Source organism: Bemisia tabaci, chromosome 9 (assembly GCF_918797505.1).
Source record: "Bemisia tabaci chromosome 9, PGI_BMITA_v3".
NCBI classification, from domain to species: Eukaryota; Metazoa; Arthropoda; class Insecta; order Hemiptera; family Aleyrodidae; genus Bemisia; species Bemisia tabaci.
The window spans coordinates 13165290-13183468 of record NC_092801.1 but is presented as its reverse complement, the minus strand read 5'-3'; the positions used below and the strand labels follow the sequence as shown (position 1 = coordinate 13183468).

The following is an 18179-nucleotide window of genomic DNA, read 5'->3' as shown; positions in this document are numbered from 1 at the left end:
AGAAAACTTCGGTTTGCCTCCAGGGAATGAGCATGACCAAGAATTCTTGACTCCGTGAATTCAAAATCAAACATTCTTAACCAGTTTTTTTTTTTTTTGGGGGGGGGGGGGGGTGAAAAATTGCGCAAATTTCTCACGCAGATTTTGAAGCTAGGACTTTTCAGATCTTCCCGAGGCGCTCATAGTGATTTTTGAGAAATTGTCCACGCGCTACAACTCCGATTTTCGCTGTAGCAACATTTTGCCACACACGGAGAGAAATTAAATGTTGATTTAGCATTTATACTGTTAAAAAGATGTCCGACAAGTTTCAAATGCTGATTTTACATTTTAACAAATGCTAACGTAACTACGCCCACTGCAAAACGCACAAATTAAAATGTTATGTTAGCATTTTTGTACTGTAAAATCAGCATTTGAAACTTTTCGGACATCTTTTTAACAGTATAAATGCTAAATTTACATTTAATTTTTTTCCGTGCAGAGCAGACCCATTCCGAATTCTTGTCGGCGAGCGCAGTTTTTTCGGCAACCGTGCGATCGCGAGGAAGGAACAGGTTGCGCAACCCAACCCGAGTGTCGGGAGGGTGGGGGATGGGGCGAGGATGGGGAGGGGGAGGGAAGGAGGATGAAGGGCTGGATTAGAACAGGAAATAAGGAGCTCCGGCTGAATAATTAATAGCCTCCAACAACTTTGATTTTCTTCCCATTTTTGGGCTTGCACAAGCTCCGCGCGGTGCCCCACGGCCCGCCCGTCGGGGCAATAGAAAAGAAGAAAAAGAACGTATAGAAGTGTCTTTAAGTCGAAACAGCTTAAGTTCTTGTCCCTGCCGAGCGTTCAAAAGATGCTGCAAGAGAATTTAAGGTGATTCGATGGACGCCATATTTTGTGTCAGAACGGCATGCGATATATCGCATCAATTGGTTCCATTTTTTCAGCTACTCATCATTTTTCTCCAATTTTGAGATCGCCATTCTGTTGTCAGGAGACTAAAGCACTCAATTACCAATTTTAACAAAGAAATTCAACGTAATAAAGGCGTAGTTTTTTCAGAGAGAAAACATCGCATTCGATACTGATATCGAAACTGCACTCGAATGCGATATTTTCTCTCTAAAAAAACCACGCCTTTATTACGTTGAATTTCTTTGTTAAAATTGGTAAGTGAGTGCTTAAGTCTCCTGACAACAGAATGGCTATCTCAAAATTGGAGAAAAATGACGAGTAGCTGAAAAAATGGAACCAATTGATGCGATTTATCGCATGCCGTTCTGACACAAAATATGGCGTCCATCGAATCACCTTAAATGTAGCCAGATATCCACCGATAATTCAGGTAGCATCATGGATTGTTCGCTTTTTTTTTTAGTAGACTTCGTTTATATATATAATCATCGTTTTATCTATCGTTACCCTGTAAAACGAATGCAATTCGTTTAGTTTTAGTTTTAAACTATGTAGATAGATGAAAGGAAATACTTGTAGTAGTTACGTTGCATTTAAATAAAATTCCTTCAAAAAGTCATGTTATTTTTCAACCTGCAGATTCTGAATGCCTTTTTCCAGAATTGGATCTTCAACCAAGGAAACGCAAAAAAGTCTTTCAAATGACTGCTACAGAAATTTTGAAAGTTGTTTTTTTTAACTGTCTTATCTTCAGGGGTTTTCATTTCTCTTATTTTTTCGAGTAGGATTATGAGTTTTTGAAACTATCGATTGACCAATTGATTTTTTGTTGCAGGTGTCTGGGGATCAACCCTGAGACCAAGAAGCAGAAACTTAGTTCCTCAGGCTATCTGACAGTTGTCAGACCCGACTCAATCTCTAGTAGTACAACAAAACCCCTTCAGTTCCTATCACCCTCCCCTCCGACAAATCCACTGTATCTCAAGCAAAATGACGAAACTCAGCTAGAATGCTCAGCCTACGCTTATCCTCAAGTACCTGAACTCTTATGGACTGCCAACTCTCCAGGTATGTGTCAGTGGTGCAGGGTTGCCACAGTCAGGGACTCCCGGGAAATGTCAGGGAATTTTGAAAAGTCAGGGAAACCCTGAAAATGTCAGGGAAAAATTGTTGTAGTCATCTTTATTTGTTGTAGAACAAGTTTGACGTTTCAAACAACAAATTTTGCATGGAAACCATAATTATGTATTTTTAACTGCTTGGCATTCAGTTTCCAGGGAATTTCACAAAAATGTGTTAGGTAAATCAGGGAAATGTCAGGGGATTTCGAAAAGTCAGGGAAAACCTGAAAATTTCAGGGAAAAAGACGAAAATGTGAAGGAAAAATTGTTAAGTCATCTTTATTTTTTTTCTAGAACAAGTTTGACGTTTCGAAGAACAAAATTTGCCTGAAAACCACAATTATGTATTTTTAACCGTTTGACATAGCTTCAATTGCCAGGGAATTTCACAAAAATGTGTCAGGGAAATCGGGGAAATGTCAAGGAATTTCATTTTCTCAATTCTATGGCAACCCTGTAATATCTCTCTGAAGATGTCTCTTTTTTATATACCCTAAGATAATTTTAAAGCAAGGACTAGGAATAATTGGTACCTAATAATCAGGGAATGAAAAGTTTTAGAGAAAATCAGGTAAAAATAAGGGAATCTGTCACAAAAACTGGGAATTTCTTTTTCCACCGCTCAGAGACCATTTTGTTCCCAAATTTTGAGGAAATTTTAAGCACTAAATGTTATTAAGGTTCATTTTATTGACCTCTAGAATGACATATTTGAATCTTCAAATCATCATAATAATAGAGGAACTTTTGGTGACCAGATAATGTGAACATCGGGAACGCTTTGGGGATCGAAAATTTGAATGCATATCGAAGAATCAGCTGAAGTTAAAAAAAATTCGATATTCATATCAGGAACTCTGGAGAGTTATTTACTTCTTTGCAAAAAAATCCTGGGGAAGTGGGAAAAAACTTCGGTTTGTCATCAAGAAATGAGCTCTTGTAAATCAGGGAATGACAATTGTCAAACATTTCAGACACCATGATTTAAAGTTAGATGTGGAGACTTAATGTTCAAACTGAAAAATTCTCATGAAGAAACATGAGGAATTTTCTTATCACTGACCTATGATGTTAATTCGCATTTATTCGAGGTATCACATTCAATTTTAAAATATCCTTGTCCTTGGTAGAGAGGAAACAAGCATCAACGTTTATGCTTTCGAAATATGCTTTCGTAGGAAAAAGTATTTCGAAGTATGTTTTCGAGGGAAAGGAAACGACGAAAAAAATTAATCGCTTCAAATAATATGTTTTCCCTTCATTTTTTCCTCAGTGGACGAGATCATTTCACAAACTCACGGTGGAATCAACGTGCTGTCACTCAAAGGTGCTTTGGACCTCTCAGGGAAAAGTTTTTCTTGCAAAGCATTCCTTCAAAGTGATCCCTCAACAATTATCACTCAGGTAAGACAGCCTGAAATGAGGTTTCTTTTTCAAAATCATCATTTTCTAATTCTACAATTTCACTTACGTCATTTCTGTCTCAGTCGGCAATTTCAAGAATTTTGACAGCTTTAAAAGTTTGGATCGGCAATCTTCTGTCTTAATTCAATCCTTCCAGTTCAGTCTTTTTTTGACCTCTAGAAGAAGAGACGGAGGTGGCAGCCATTTATATCTGAGACCACCTCCTGATTTTCACTGACTTGAAATGTACATGGAGAAAACTCTCATAAAGTAGGATACTTGGAAAGCATACTCGTTATTGTTACACAATTTTCTTCATACATTATGCTTCTATAATTTTGCTCATTTTGGCCCTTTTCTTTTTTTCCCTTAAGCTTCAATCCGTGTTGATTTTTTCTCTATTGATGGCAGGAACTCATTAAACACTAACCTCAGTTCTCTTTTTAATAGTTGATAGCTCAATTTGATCTCACAATCTCACTTCCTGTCTAATTAATCCTTGATGATGCTTCATTTTCAAGCAATTAAAAACGTGGGTGAACACCTTCATTAGTGAGATTATGTAACCAGCTTTTCAAACCATGCTGAGGAGTCTCTTGGGCTTATTTAATTGATAAAGCTTTTAGAGGTTAAGGAACTCGCACGACATGCCAAATGAACACACACATCCTATTACTAGTTACCAGATTTGCAACTTGTCTCTGCGGGAATTTTGGGGCACGTTGACTAAAATATTCTAAAATATCGTCAACTTAATAACAGAGCAGGAGAATGCAACATTGCAGATTTCTCAACATACTTAATTCTTTTAAAGGAGAAGTCATAGAAGGTGTCTTGTTATGTAATTTATACTATCTTTTAACTTCGAAAACATTGCTTAAGTGTAGGTAGCTACTTGAATGACCTGGAATTTTATGTGATCTCATTTTCAACTTTTTGGAAGTTGAGGTTTTTCCTCTCTGGATTGGGTAGTGGGGTTGTATGATTTTGAAATATTTTTTCTTCTGTTAAGGAAGAGCATTCAGTAAAAACACTCTTTAAGATACTTTTTTTTATTTTTTTTTATTTTAACATTTAATAGAAAAGTTGCTTCCAATTATTCTATGGTTAAAAAAAAGTTTTAGTAAGTCAGACTTGAAATCAAAAAGGAATTGATATTTGTGAACAGCATCGATCCAAGCGAGGTAGAATGTCTATCTTTTACTTTAACAAAAACCAGCTTAAATTAAATTCGAGTGGACGAAGGCCTCCAAAGTCTCAGGATCATCAACAAAATACTGCTGATCTTTATTATAGACTGCTAGTTTTGATCTTCTACATCATTACATTGAAAGATACACGAATAAATGATCATTTTTTTCTCTTATTCCTCACAAAATACTTTACATTATGCCTTTATAATTTATATGGTTAGCCTGTGAGTACTTTTAAGTGTGTCTTTGAATAAATTTATCAAAGTGCACAGATAAAATTTACACATATTCTGTTTGAGTCCAAAATTATATTTTATTAAACTTCTGTTCCTGAATGTTATTTCTTTGTTGTGTAATTGAATTTTATCTTCTTTTTTCCTCCAGACAACTGAAATAGAAATCATAGTTCCGCCGTCAATCACTGTCGCTCCGGAATCTCAGGAATTGGTAGCTGCCAGAACTGTCTTCTTCAAATGTGCAGCTACAGGACATCCCCAGCCCTCAATAATGTGGTTAAAAGATGGAAAACCTCTCTTACTGGAAGGTACGTCCCTATTTTGAATCTTTCAAGTATTACATTTTTTTAAATTTGGGTTTCATTTTCATTTGCAGCACCTGAATCTCAATTTGACAATTGGATGTATTTATGCCAATGGGAACTATATACATAGAGGTTGTGTGCAACATAGTTACTTTCAGCAACCTACGTCCGATTCATCAAAATATTATTCAAATTACTGTTAGGCTAATCCGATTGCAATTTATTGAATTCTGGGGTTTAACGGATCGATTTGTCGGTCTTGTGAAATCTGATAAATCAAGGTTGCACTGTAATATTGAAATCAGTTTCGCTCATTTCTCCATAACCGAATCTTCAAATTATTTGCCATGTCCAATTACGTCTTTTAGTAGTGATGAGGAATTTTAACGTAGAGTCTTAATTTTTCTGTGGCCCAGTGTGATACATAAATGGCATAAAAATATGCAAACAAAAATATACAAAATTCTAAAAAATATGCAAAGGTAAACAAGATATCCATGACCCTTCATTTTAATCTTGACCGCCAGATTCAAACTGCGTTGGGTTTGCTCTCTCAAAAAAGCTTACAAAACTACCTAAAAACTTTGATACCCAAAGGTAATTTTTGATGTTGTAGACCTCAAGTCTACATGAGTGAATCAGTTAGTGAAAATTTGGTTGAATACACAAGTGTCTTCAGTGACTTTGAATCTTTCATGTAATAATTGAAGCCTAAGGGGCGTAATGTGTTCTGTGTATGATGAAATACGTAATATAGATCATCTCAAAAGGAAGACACTTGCCTCTTTGGCTTTTAACAGCCTCTGAAAATTTATAGCCGATGAGATGCTAAGCAATGCTTCTGGCTCAGCACTTGCATCTTGCATCTGCTAGTGCCTCTTGGGTTTTCATATTTTGCTATCTTTCTTTGTATGTCCTTTATGTTTTCTTCATTCTAGATTGATACAGGGTGTCTAGCATCAGGATTTTCCCGATTCCATCAGGATTTGAGGTCAATCAGGATTTAATTCTGATTTCATCTGGATTTGAGGAAAAATCGTTTGTAAAAAGAGGATTTGAGAAAAGCACTCGTTTTCATCCTCAGAACTTGATTCCAGAGTTCTGCTTTTGCATAGGCTTATGCAGAAATTTTAATTTTTCTCTGCCGAAAGTCAGGATTTGGAAAAATTATGAAATCAGGATTTTACAGTCAAAAATCAGGAAAAATCTGGGTTTCATCTGGATTTCTCAAAATGAAAAAATAACTAGACACCTCGATACAGGTCCTTGGCTAAGAATCTGTCTTTTTCCAGGTCCAATTTGTATAAACTTCAATAAACGTGCTGTACATAACAAGGTGGAGAAATGGTGCTGGGTCCACACCATTTCGCGGGGAAACAAATTTTGGAGGAAAGGAAAAATTTTTGGAATTTCTTGGCTTTGTTTCCCTGCGAAATGGTGTGGACCCAGCACCATTTCTCCACCTTGTTACATACAGTTCGGGCCACTCCCTAGTGTTTTTTTTCATTTGCTGTACATATATGACTGACTAATTCTAATAAATGTCCTCTATTCATTCTCCTTTCTCTCTCAACATCATCCAATATGATTTGATCTCTCATAACAGGACGTATGCGGCAAGAAGAGGAGAAAATCTTGGTGGACGGCGTTGTCGTCTCTAACTCCTCAGGGACCTACCAGCTCTCAGTGGGCAGCACTCTCGCCTCTGACTCAGGGATCTACCAATGTGTGGCGAGAAACGCCGGAGGCACCGCTTCTGCAGCAGCACGGCTCTTTGTCAACGTTACGCACCAGTACCCAGCGCCCTCAGAACTCAACTGCACAACGCTCAGCAATTCATCAATATTCGTCTCTTGGGTACAGCCTAGGGATTGGACGCCACACGCTTACTCGGTCCATTATTATTCAAGTAAGCATACTTGATCATCTGAATTTTGGTGAATAGACAAATTATGAGTTGTACTCGGAAAAATTCGTTCTCTTGTACAAGATTACAGGATATAGTAGTGGACTTGGTTGCGAAAAAAGCACTTTTCCTAGAATTTCCTTTTAAATATTTAATCTTAACAGTAAGAAGAATTATTTTAAATAGATGGAAATTTAACTGAATATTCTTCACAATTTAAGGATGTCTTTTGCTCAATATTGATGGCTAAAATGCAACATCATGTATCCTAATTTGCGGCGTTGCAGCCTTCCTGCCATAATTGATTTTTTTGTCGAAAAATTAGTCAACTCAATGGGGTGTTCAAACAAATTCTTGCCGGTAACCATCGGTATTCTCTTAAACCGATACTGGTGTCGGTACCAACAGTGGAGATGATATCGTCAACGGCCGGCCTTATTGGAGTTCTGAGAACTCACACTCAATGCAATGTTGGCTTGTGTGTCGGTTTGTCAGATTACCTGGCGCGGCAGCGCATAAAATAAATGTACACATGGAAACAGCTTATTTTCATCAGCTCTGAAAACTCAGATCGCTATTGGTAACTGCCCTCTTATCGTAACTTTTTCCTAATGGAATTGTTTCGGTAGCTTACCAACAATCAATAGAACAGCCCTAAACTCAATTTCTTGAAAACTTCCCTAATTTTTCCTCTCTTTTAGCAGAATAATCTATAGAATTTTTTAGCTATATCGTTGACTTGTTTGTCTTTAAAAAAATAAAGTAGGAACAGAGATTTTGAAACACAGCAATTAATCTCTTTAATTTTACAGATAATGTTGACGAGGACCGGCAGCCTACACAAGGCACCTCTTATCAGATCAATGGGCTGAAGCCGTACACTAACTACTCCATCTATGTTCGATCGTACGCCCACCATGCACCATCAGATCACTCACCTACGATTCATTGCACAACTGGTGAAGCTGGTGAGTTTTCTTCCTGTACTCATCATGCGTAATTACTGCTGTGATGTATTCTTGCAATATGAAGCCAGGGTGGCATGAAACGAAAGAAACTTTTGAAAGACTGGAATTTTACGTGAAATATTTCATGAAATCTCATAAGGCTGTTACATATCAAGCCACTACCTCAGCACACTAGAGCGCTCTGCGACTCACAATCGCCATTGGAATCATCAGGCAAATGACACCTTAAGGCATCATAAGGCTGTTAAATTTTTAAAAAATATGAAACTTTTATTCCAGGGGCAACATATTCAACCTGCACTTAAAAAAACCGAATAACACAAAGAAAAATCCTCACTTTTTTAACCTAAATCTTAATTTGTACCTATATCTTTTCATCACATTGGAAGTATGGTTGATAAAAACAAGGTAAATGATGCCTTGAGAAAACTTGGGAGAAAACCATGCTAGCCCCTTGCAAATCTCAAATTTCACTGGTTTTAGCCCTTAGATAAATTAATATTCTTCCTCTTTTTTTCTCCAGTGCCAGTCGCAGCTCCAGCGGTGAAAGTTATGCCAGTGAGCACGACATCTGCTCAAGTTTTGTGGAAACCGCTCACTCCAGAAGAGGCTCAGGGAATCATTGTCGAGTACAAAATTCAGTGGCGCCGTGTTACACAGTCTTCAATGTATGTTGAACCTGCTCCTGGCAACATGACTGACCGCATAATAACAGGTATTTCAATAGAGGATTTTCTTTAGAAATTCATCAGAAGGGGATGGGGGTGTTATGGTCGGGCTAAAAATGTAAAAATATGGCTTTCTTGAGAATTAAATGTTTGAAATATTTTCTGAAAGTGGCAAAAAAAGGACAAAAAACAAGGTGTTTTCTTCTGAAATTATATAACTTAGCGTAAATTACGGTAACTAATTAAAGAATTCTGTCTTTTGAAGTTGCGATAATTCTAAAACTAGCGCAACTGACAGCTCTACTGTTGCATTTTTAGCCTAATGTTTGTTTTTATTTTAGGCACGAAAGTTTTGAAATCTATTTCCTGCATTATTTTCCTTTGAATCGTTTGAATTTATAAGAGGCTTTTACATGATTTTTCTCTATTGCAGGATTATCACCTGGGCAGAAATATGAAATCCGGGTAACTGGAAGGACACAGAAAGGATGGCCGTTGCAAGAGTTTGATTGGACGGAATTTGAAATGCCTATCAGTATGATTCCACCAGCTCCAGATCTACATCTTTTTGTCATTAGCACAAACTCTATTCAGGTAAACAGATACATGGTGTGTTTCAATATCCACAAATTTCACAAGGGTAAAGCTGTAGAATGGAGGACCATTAACTTGACCGCTGCTCATGTGTTCCAGCGCAACTATTGCTCAGCAGTGCTTAAAAAAAGAAAAAAAAAAGAAAAAAAGAAGAAAAAAAATGTAATAGCATCATACAAAAGAAAATTTTTAGAGGTTTGTTTTGTTTATGGTCAATAGGAATACATCCAAGCAAACTTTACTTAGATGTAACTTGTAGCCAAATTTTTTTGAGCTTATCATTTGAAAATGGAAACATATTCATAAGTTTATTTTACATTGATTCCTTGTTTTCTTTAAAATCTTATTTCTAAGTATTAGAATCCGGTGTTTAAAATCTTCCTTTATGTTACTGTTTTCTCTACTTTTATGATCTTGAAAGAATCCATTATCCTTCTTGATTAAAGAATCCACTAATTTTTACCAGTTTCTTGCTCCCTTTTTTTTAATTTCCGAAAGCTTTTGAATCTTACTCTCCTCCAAAAATTTACTTGGAATGCAGAAAATTGAATGCAATCCAATCAAAAGAATGTTTTATAGTAATTACTCCTACATCGGTGCTCCTTTTTGATGATGGTAACTGCTTTTCACAATGCAATTTCTCAATTTTTTGCGCAGGCTCAATGGTCCTACAAATGGAGAGTTGAAAATTTGAAGGGCTTCAAACTGAGTTACAGGAAAAAAGATTCAGGAGATCCACTCACCACCTTTCCACTGTTCTCAATCAACCAGACGGAATTCATCATCAACGATTTGGGTAATTTAATTTTTAATTTTTGAATTTTATTAGGATTAAAGAGAGCTCCAGGAAACATTCTGCTGGTGTAATATCGTCACCTTCCGGTCAAAGTATCACAAGCGCCATGCGACGTTTTAAAATTTCCACCATCATTTTATTTTTTTACAGAGAAATTGTATAAAGAAGTTTTCCGAAAATTTCACCAAATTTTCTTTGCACTGCCGACAAAATTCGGTGAAATTTTCATATAGATTCAACCAACAATTTCTGTGTAAAAAAATAAAATCGCGGCGGAAATTTTGAAACGTCGCTTGGCGCTTGTGATACTTTGCCCGGAAGGTGACGATATGAGAAGTTATTAATTTCCCAGTGAGGAATTTTTCTGAAATCTTTCGAGGTGCTCACTGCATGAACATGTTTTGTGGAATTTTAATTAGAAAACATCTGAAGGCTTGTGTGATGGAGGAAGGAAAGTGACATTTCCCGGAAAAGTTGAGTCTTAAAGGACATAAAACTTCTCTCTAAGTCGGTTTTCTACAAAGTTGATCTGATGAATTAAATTTGCTATTCCATATCAGTTTCCACACTTTAGGAACAGGAAAACTAATTAAAATTTTTCTTCAGATTTATAAAGATCTCTGTACAGGAGTTGAAATCAAAGAGTATGACCGGACGGATCACGGCCTGCTCATCGTCAGAATACACAACTTCCACCGTTCAATCTCAAATCACCCAGGTTCCCTGCAACCAGATCTCATATTCTTTTATTTCAAATTTTCACAGAAATGCAAACATGGTATGAGGTGTTCCTCAACGTTGTGACGCTTCTGGATGAGAAAGAGGTAGACGGAGAAAATATTTCTCGCAGCATCCACACCTTCCCGCCCGAAACAGGAAAGACTTTTTCTGCATTGAATATCCCTGCCCCCACTGACCTAGAGGCTGAGCCCTCCTCACCTACGAGCATCAACCTGACCTGGACACCACCCAGCTATACCAACGTTAGCTTCTACACGGTCGCGTACCAAGAGGTACCCTCAACGCATAGGGAAGACGAAGAATTCAACTATGCCCACAGGTAGTTATCATTTTGTTCATCTTCATTTTGAAGTGTTTTTTTCGCTGTATAATTCATTTACTTAATGGAAAATATCCTGAAAATACTTATTGTGTCGGTCAATTTGGTAAAAAGGCCAACGCTCACACTGCTGATCTTCTTATAACAGATTGTTCACACTGCCTCACTAATGAAAACTGACGTACCTTGAAATTTTAAGTATTTTAGATCAGATTAAATTGCGAAAAAATCGTTTGAAAAATTTGAAAAAAGAATATTCAAAAGTTTCCCAGTAAATTCGTTTTTATTAAAGAAAGTATGGTAAAGTTTGTTGGCTCATATAGCGTTTTTCCTTAGCTCGGCAGCACAAGGAACGCATTACATCTCAGCATTGAAACGAACAATTAGTACCACTAAATGCTCAACAGAGAATCCCTCTCTCATTTTTCTTGGAGTATTTGTCAGCTTGAAATTGTATTTTTGTTAAATTTTTATTCCTATCATGGAAAAGACCTATACGATGATAAAGGAGCTAAACGAAGGTACTAAATTATTATCAGAAGTATTAAATTTGACTTTCCTCTAATCTTTTTTTAATGGTTTTGGTTTTTCCATGAACGTTTTTTTACTTCTAATGAACTGATTTATTGTATTTTTTTTATAGTACCAGCAATGAAATTGAATTGAAAAATTTGAAACCCTTCACCTCTTATGAGATGAAAGTTCGGACACACGATTTTGCAAATGGTTTCAGTGAATTCAGTCGAAAGTTAGAGGTCAAGACGAAGGAAGATCGTAAGTTTTTATTTTTGCTTTCTCTAAGTAGAAGAGATAATCTCAATACATGTTATTTTGAAATGATTCTTTATCAACTTCTCTTGTCATCTCAACACTTACCTTTTTGATTTTACAAAACTTAAACTTTATAAAACAACAGTTCACTTCTAAAAGGCGCTAAGTGTCAAAAACTCACAAGCTTATAAATAATTAACATGATTGAAAATACACTGCTCAAAAGTGTTCGTCACTAAGAGCCTTTTGAAAATAAATATTTCAATTTCTTGAAGCTAAAAGAAGTTCTCCCAGTGTCTAAAAGAATAAGCTACGAGCGATGTGGCTCATCATGCCACCAAGCAAGGATTTGAAGTTCTATTTTAATCCAACAACTTTTTACTCTGAATCTGACCAGATCAGAATTTTAAATTCTTTTGCTCAAAGGTATGTTTCTTCAACCGCAAACTTCAAATTCCTAAAATTCCAGTAGGATACCACGTTTCTCAGCGTCATCTGTCCCAAATTATTCGTAGAATACTCCTCAGTGTCAGTAACTTTGTTTTTATTAGTTTTTATGCGCTTACATTCAATAACCTGTAAACAGGTACATTGAAGAAAAGTTTGAATTGTACATTTTTTTCTTACAGTCCCCGGTCATGTTCAAAATGTTGATTTCAAAGTGCTGAACAAGTCATCTGTTCGCTTATCCTGGAGGAAACCTAATTACGCAAACGGCATCATAGTTCGCTATCTCATATCGTACCTGCAAGATCCCACAGGACCATGGCGTAACCTATCTGTCCCTGGCAACCTGTCATCAACGGACGTAAGTAACTTTCAAACCTGGTTTTCTTGTCTATTCTCAGTAGGAACAGCCTATCAGCTTAGGCGGGTTCCCATGGGTGTAGAAGACAGCTAATGAGGAATTTTCAGAGACGCAGCAGCATATTGTGACGTATTTCAAATAATGATCTTGAGAAATGTGTGGTTTTATGTACGATAGACAAGAATTCCACAAATTGCTGACAATAGAGTTTATTGTAATCTCCTCTCTTGATAATTTTGTTTGTTTGTTTATCGTTTGTGGTTTTAATCGTAAAATTTTTCACTTGATGTGAATATTTACCATAATTTTTGGATGATTGACCTTTTATTGTTTGCAGTTAATGACTCATCTCATTTTTTTATCGGTTTTTATTGGAAGAACCTCTTGCAGAGATGATAGCGGGCTTAAGATGAAAAAAAAAATGGGCTCAAGGCTGTAAAGATTTACCCGCAAACGGTGGCAAAAATGAAGAATAGCTTGGAATGTTAGAGAAAATAAAACCTTGAGTGAGAATAAATGAATGGTCATTACTCTCCAATCTATTTTCAAAGGGGCACTCAGAAAAATTGAGGAAATTTAGACTTGAGCTGTGAAGAAATAAAAAGCAAAATAGAGAGAATCAGCCAACATTTACGAATTGTCTCCATCCTTACAAGCGGCCCCTTCAGACTAGTTTAGTTAGTCTCAGTTATTAGTGCTGTCTATTTCATGATTGGTAATGATACTCTTTGAATTTTCTTTAGGTCATTGGACTGGAGGCCAACATACCTTTCTTTGTAAGAGTACAAGCTGAAACAGGTGCAGGAATTGGTCCTGGTAACATAACACAGTTCATACTAGTCCAGCCACCCAAGGATGGGCAGCAGTATTCTCTCGGTCAACCATCATCCAACCGAGCTCCGACCGTTACTCCAGGCGATCAATTTCTAGGTTAGTTCATATCTTATCCTGTTTAGTTTTTGGCAATCTTGAAGCGAACCAAAATGTTCTTCGTTTGCAGGATTTAACACCGAAAAGTCATTAAATATTCTTTCATTTTCAAATCAGTCCTCAGACAACTTGTCCACTCCTTTCCGTTCAATTTTAAAATTGATTTAGCTGATGGAGGTCAAAATTTTTTTGGAACAAAGATCTTAAGTTTTTGGCCCAAAGTAGGATCTGTTCGGATGGATGAGTTGTAACCAAAGATGGTCGACAAAATTTCTTCATACAAAAATGGAGAATGAAATTCCCATGGTGGAAGTTCACAAATTTCAAATATTTCATGAAATTTAATAAAATGTGTAGCATGAGAATCGATTTATGACACTTGGTTTCATTGCAGATAAAAGATAAAAAACTGTGATTGCATGCCTTGTTGTCTTACATTAAATTAATGTCTTGGACTAATTACTGCATTAGACAAGTGGTGATTGGACAAGATGTCTATTTTGGCCTACGAATTTACAGGGGTCGATAATCTTCCAGATCGCCGAAAAACTGGTAAAGCCACTGTAAAAAAAAAAAGAAATTACTACAGGATTTTGTCCTACCCAGTTCAAAAAATCATACAGAATTGAAAATGGAAGGTTTTTTAGAAAGAAAAAAAAACAGGGGAAAAAAGTTATGACTTTTCTGGAAGGGTGCTCAACCGCAATCTAGCAATTCTTGGATAGCTTGGAAGATTATCGACCTTTGCAAATTTATTAGACAAAAAAATATTATGTACAATTAATAATTTGAACAATGGGCCTGTTGCAAGCTTTTGCTAGAGCAAAAATGAGAGTTGTTTATTTAGATAATGTCTCGAAAATGACGATGAGCGCATCGGCAAAGTCTGAAATGTATTCGTAACTTCACAATCTGCGTAAGAAGTTTGCGGTTTTTTGAACTTCCCGCTTCAAAAACGATACTACGGCGCAGGTGAACATTTTTAGAGGAGTCGTTCCGTCGTCAGCAATATCCATCATGGCCAACGCCAATCCGCCAAAACACGTGTAACGGGACGAGATAACACCTGACTAGGATAAGACCAGATAAAAATCGGCGTGTTTACATTCTTATTTTCCTCGCCCGCCTTAATCGACCTTGATCTCTTCTCAAACTGCGCACGGAATTTCGGAAGCGTCGGCCTTGATGAACATTGCTGTCAACGGGACGACTCCTCTAACAAAATGTTCACCCGTGCCGTAGTATCGTTTTTGAAGCAGGAAGCTCAAAAAACCGCAAATTTTTTACGCAGATTGTGAAGTTATGAGTGCATTTCAGACTTTTCCAATGTGCTCATCGTGATTTTTGAGGCATTATCTGTAAGAAACAACTCTTATTTTTGCTCTAGCAAAAGTTTGGAACAGGCCCATTTAAGTGTGGACAACAAAGTGATCAGATCGTTCTGAAACCATCAAACCCTCCAATATCCTTGAATTTAAGGAGATTGCACCGTTGTAATTTACACAAAATCTTTGAATTTCACATTTTCTTGTGATTTATCTTTTGTTTTGATTATTTTTAGTTTCAAGAACCCTGAAAGGCCCTTGAAACTCCTTAACTTCTGTTTTGAAAAGCTGCTATTAATCCCATTACAAAATAAAACTGTATAACTGAGAAGTTGAAGTAAGAGAAGAGAAAGTTAAACTCAAATGTCGTGCAAGTTTTCATTTTGGACAGAAGTTCTTGTGGGTGCAATCAAGTAGCAGCAAAGGACGATTACTCAATTTTTTGTTTGTTTTATTTATCAGGTGTTGTTGTCGGATGCAGTATTGGCTTGTGTTGTATCGCAATGTGCACAGCAACTCTGGTCCTGCGGAGGCAATGTGGTAAACCGCCCCGATGCGCCAACAACAATGGTCCAATGAGGGACGCAGCCAACGGAAATGGCTTCTATCATGAGAGGACAGGGTGCAACGAACGACATGAGCTGCAGTGTCTCACCCAGCACATTGATTCAAAGGTGACTCTCGTCATTTTTCCTCGTTTTGATCAGTGTTTCTTTTTAATTCATTTTATTGACATTTCCTAATTTTTAATTATTTTACAGTAATGCACATAATTATTAAAATTAGGCTTCCATTAAATTGTCTAAATATGCCTGTGTTGTCTGTAGGACATGAAAAAAATCATTGAATCATTCAAAGTTGTGTGGAACCACCAAATGTTGACAGTTAAATTCCCAAACTATATATCTCGTTTGCGGTGTTTTTAAATCCCCACTCCTATTTCATTTTTAAGGGAGAAATAAAAGAGAAAAGAGAAAAGGATTTTACCTGAATCAAATTTTATTCAAAGAGTATCCAAATTCTAAAGGTTTAAAGTTAGTCTTAAAATTTTTTCAAGTGCATTGTTCCCATAAAATTAAGTATGCTCTTGTCCATTTAAGTTTGTGGTTTGCTTTTCTTCAATTGTTAATTTCTGTTTAATTTTTTATATTTCATCACAAATTTTGTTCGTTTAAAATTTTTTTGTTTAGTTTTCACTCCATCCTCAGCTTATATCATGTTCTTATCTTTTTAAACAAGCTGGTTGTGATCCTAATTTGAATTTGTATTCTCTCTTTTTCTAGGGTGGCTATCAAATTGGCTCATTGAATGGTCTCAGATTGCCTTTGTGTAACAGTATCCAAAATGGACCCCTAACAGCAATTCGAATCACAGAAAATCCACATGTAAGTAATTCACCATCACTTTTCCATGTATCCAATTAGCATTAATCTTTTCTTTCTTATTTATAAATTAAAGAGCAATTTTTACCATTTTCACAAACTGGGGGCAGTACCATTTATCTGATGTTCTCGGAAACTTGTATACTGATCCTCTCCCATCCTGTGAGTGACACAGGCTATTTCAATTTTCACCCTGTCATGATTTCGGGATTTCATCGTCAAAAAAGGGTAATATCGGAAAGTGAAACCGGCATGGTTTCTAAGCATGCGTTGCTAGGCACCTTTGTTTGCAGTGTGTATTGCCATACATAAATATTGCCAATTTATTATCATATAACTTACTTCTCTTAATGGCCAGTGGCTTCCATTTTGTTTATTCATTTTATGAAAGCCGTTTATCGAGTAAACTAGAACCAAACTTGGAATTTTCTCATATTTTTTAAATCCTTCATGGCAAAAAGCACCCGCTTTGAAAATGCCTAAAAGAGGACCTGTTCGAAATTATATTTTGACACATGACTATGACTAAGATGTAACTTTTTGTTGCAGTTTATCCGCGACTTTGATATGCGCGATCGTGAATGTGGTGAAGGAGACAGCCTGCTAAGTGGACCGCTCAATGAGACGCAGCTCACCTCTCTCGGGTTCGGTGGCGAAGGTTCCGAAGAGCGAGAGGAAGGAGGTGACTCGGGGTTAGGCAACGACCGAACCGAGTCAGACCACGGGTTGGACGGCTATCGATTCAGCCGAACAGAATCTGATCTGGACGGATGTCGACTTAATGCAGACTGCAAATCGATGGACGAGGACTCGAATCAGAACAGTGCTCCGTGCTCGTACTACAAATTCAACAACTACAAGAGGCCATGCTCACCGATCAGGAAGTATTCGGATCCACCAGATGACGGGTTTTGCGAGAGTCATTTTTCCCACTACCCACCGTCGCACCTTGCCACAACTGTTGGACCTAATAGTTAGGTGTCAAGGTGAGATTATTCTTCAGAAAAAAACTTTTGAATATTTTTGCCTCAAAAGACTTACTTTAATGTCTTTAGATCGCAGAATCTCCAACTTTCTTGTCAGAAAGAAATGTTTGTACAACACCTCTCCTATTTTGTGACAGTTCTGATTTCCTATCATCCTTTCATTTTTCTGAAGAAGAATCAGTCATTGTTACCATGCAAAATTTCATGTCACCTTCTTTGCTTTTTCTAGACCATTTTTTGAAAATTCACAGAAGTTATTCCGCATAAAATTATCATATTTGAGTATAACTTCATGTTCTCTCTTGGCACCAAAATGAGCCAGACCTCTTGTGACTTATTTTTACAAGTAGAGAGCATTTTCTGTCTAAAAAGGAAGTTTTGATTCTGACCCAATTAGATGGAAATCTTTTCCCCAAAAAAATTTCCCTCCAGGAACGAAAATCCCTCTGAGTTTTAATGGTCGTATTCAATTATTTTCCAGAATGTCAACAGTTGCTGAAGCCACACTGTGATTTTTGATTCTCTGTCTTGAAGGCTGATTATTGATTTTGTTAAACAAATCAATAGACTGAGGAGATAATGGGAAAAATAAAGTGATCCCATCGGTTGAAACAGGTGGTTCTGATAGCTCAAGAGGGAAAATAATAGACTAAAAAAGAGGTTTCTCAGGGTTTGCCGTTCGTTAGTTTATTCTGTACTTTCTTTGTCCATTGCAACCACCCACTTTCGATCGTCCCATTTTCGATTTTTCCTCTTCGTGAATCGCTTTGTCCATCAATCTCAATAATTAGCCTGCAGGCTGTATCATTAACTGTAAAT

General features: G+C 36.8%; 2 protein-coding genes across 10 annotated transcripts in view; one reads left to right on the top strand and one right to left on the bottom strand.

The window, feature by feature from the left end:
* The window catches only part of LOC140225471 (uncharacterized), a 164043-nt gene that overhangs the window by 113203 nt on the left and 32661 nt on the right, over positions 1-18179 (bottom strand). The window lies entirely within an intron of this gene.
* The window catches only part of LOC109032110 (protogenin B), a 272437-nt gene that overhangs the window by 246633 nt on the left and 7625 nt on the right, over positions 1-18179 (top strand). For both annotated transcript variants that reach the window (XM_072304518.1, XM_072304517.1), the window contains 15 exons: positions 1743-1975; positions 3302-3432; positions 5010-5169; positions 6773-7075; positions 7885-8040; positions 8564-8755; positions 9142-9302; positions 9960-10098; positions 10864-11158; positions 11802-11932; positions 12559-12737; positions 13481-13667; positions 15455-15666; positions 16276-16377; positions 16924-17360. In XM_072304518.1, the coding sequence (XP_072160619.1) occupies positions 1743-1975; positions 3302-3432; positions 5010-5169; positions 6773-7075; positions 7885-8040; positions 8564-8755; positions 9142-9302; positions 9960-10098; positions 10864-11158; positions 11802-11932; positions 12559-12737; positions 13481-13667; positions 15455-15666; positions 16276-16377; positions 16924-17352 (3010 nt within the window). In that variant the 3' untranslated portion in view covers positions 17353-17360. The remainder of the gene's footprint in view (positions 1-1742; positions 1976-3301; positions 3433-5009; positions 5170-6772; positions 7076-7884; positions 8041-8563; positions 8756-9141; positions 9303-9959; positions 10099-10863; positions 11159-11801; positions 11933-12558; positions 12738-13480; positions 13668-15454; positions 15667-16275; positions 16378-16923; positions 17361-18179) is intronic.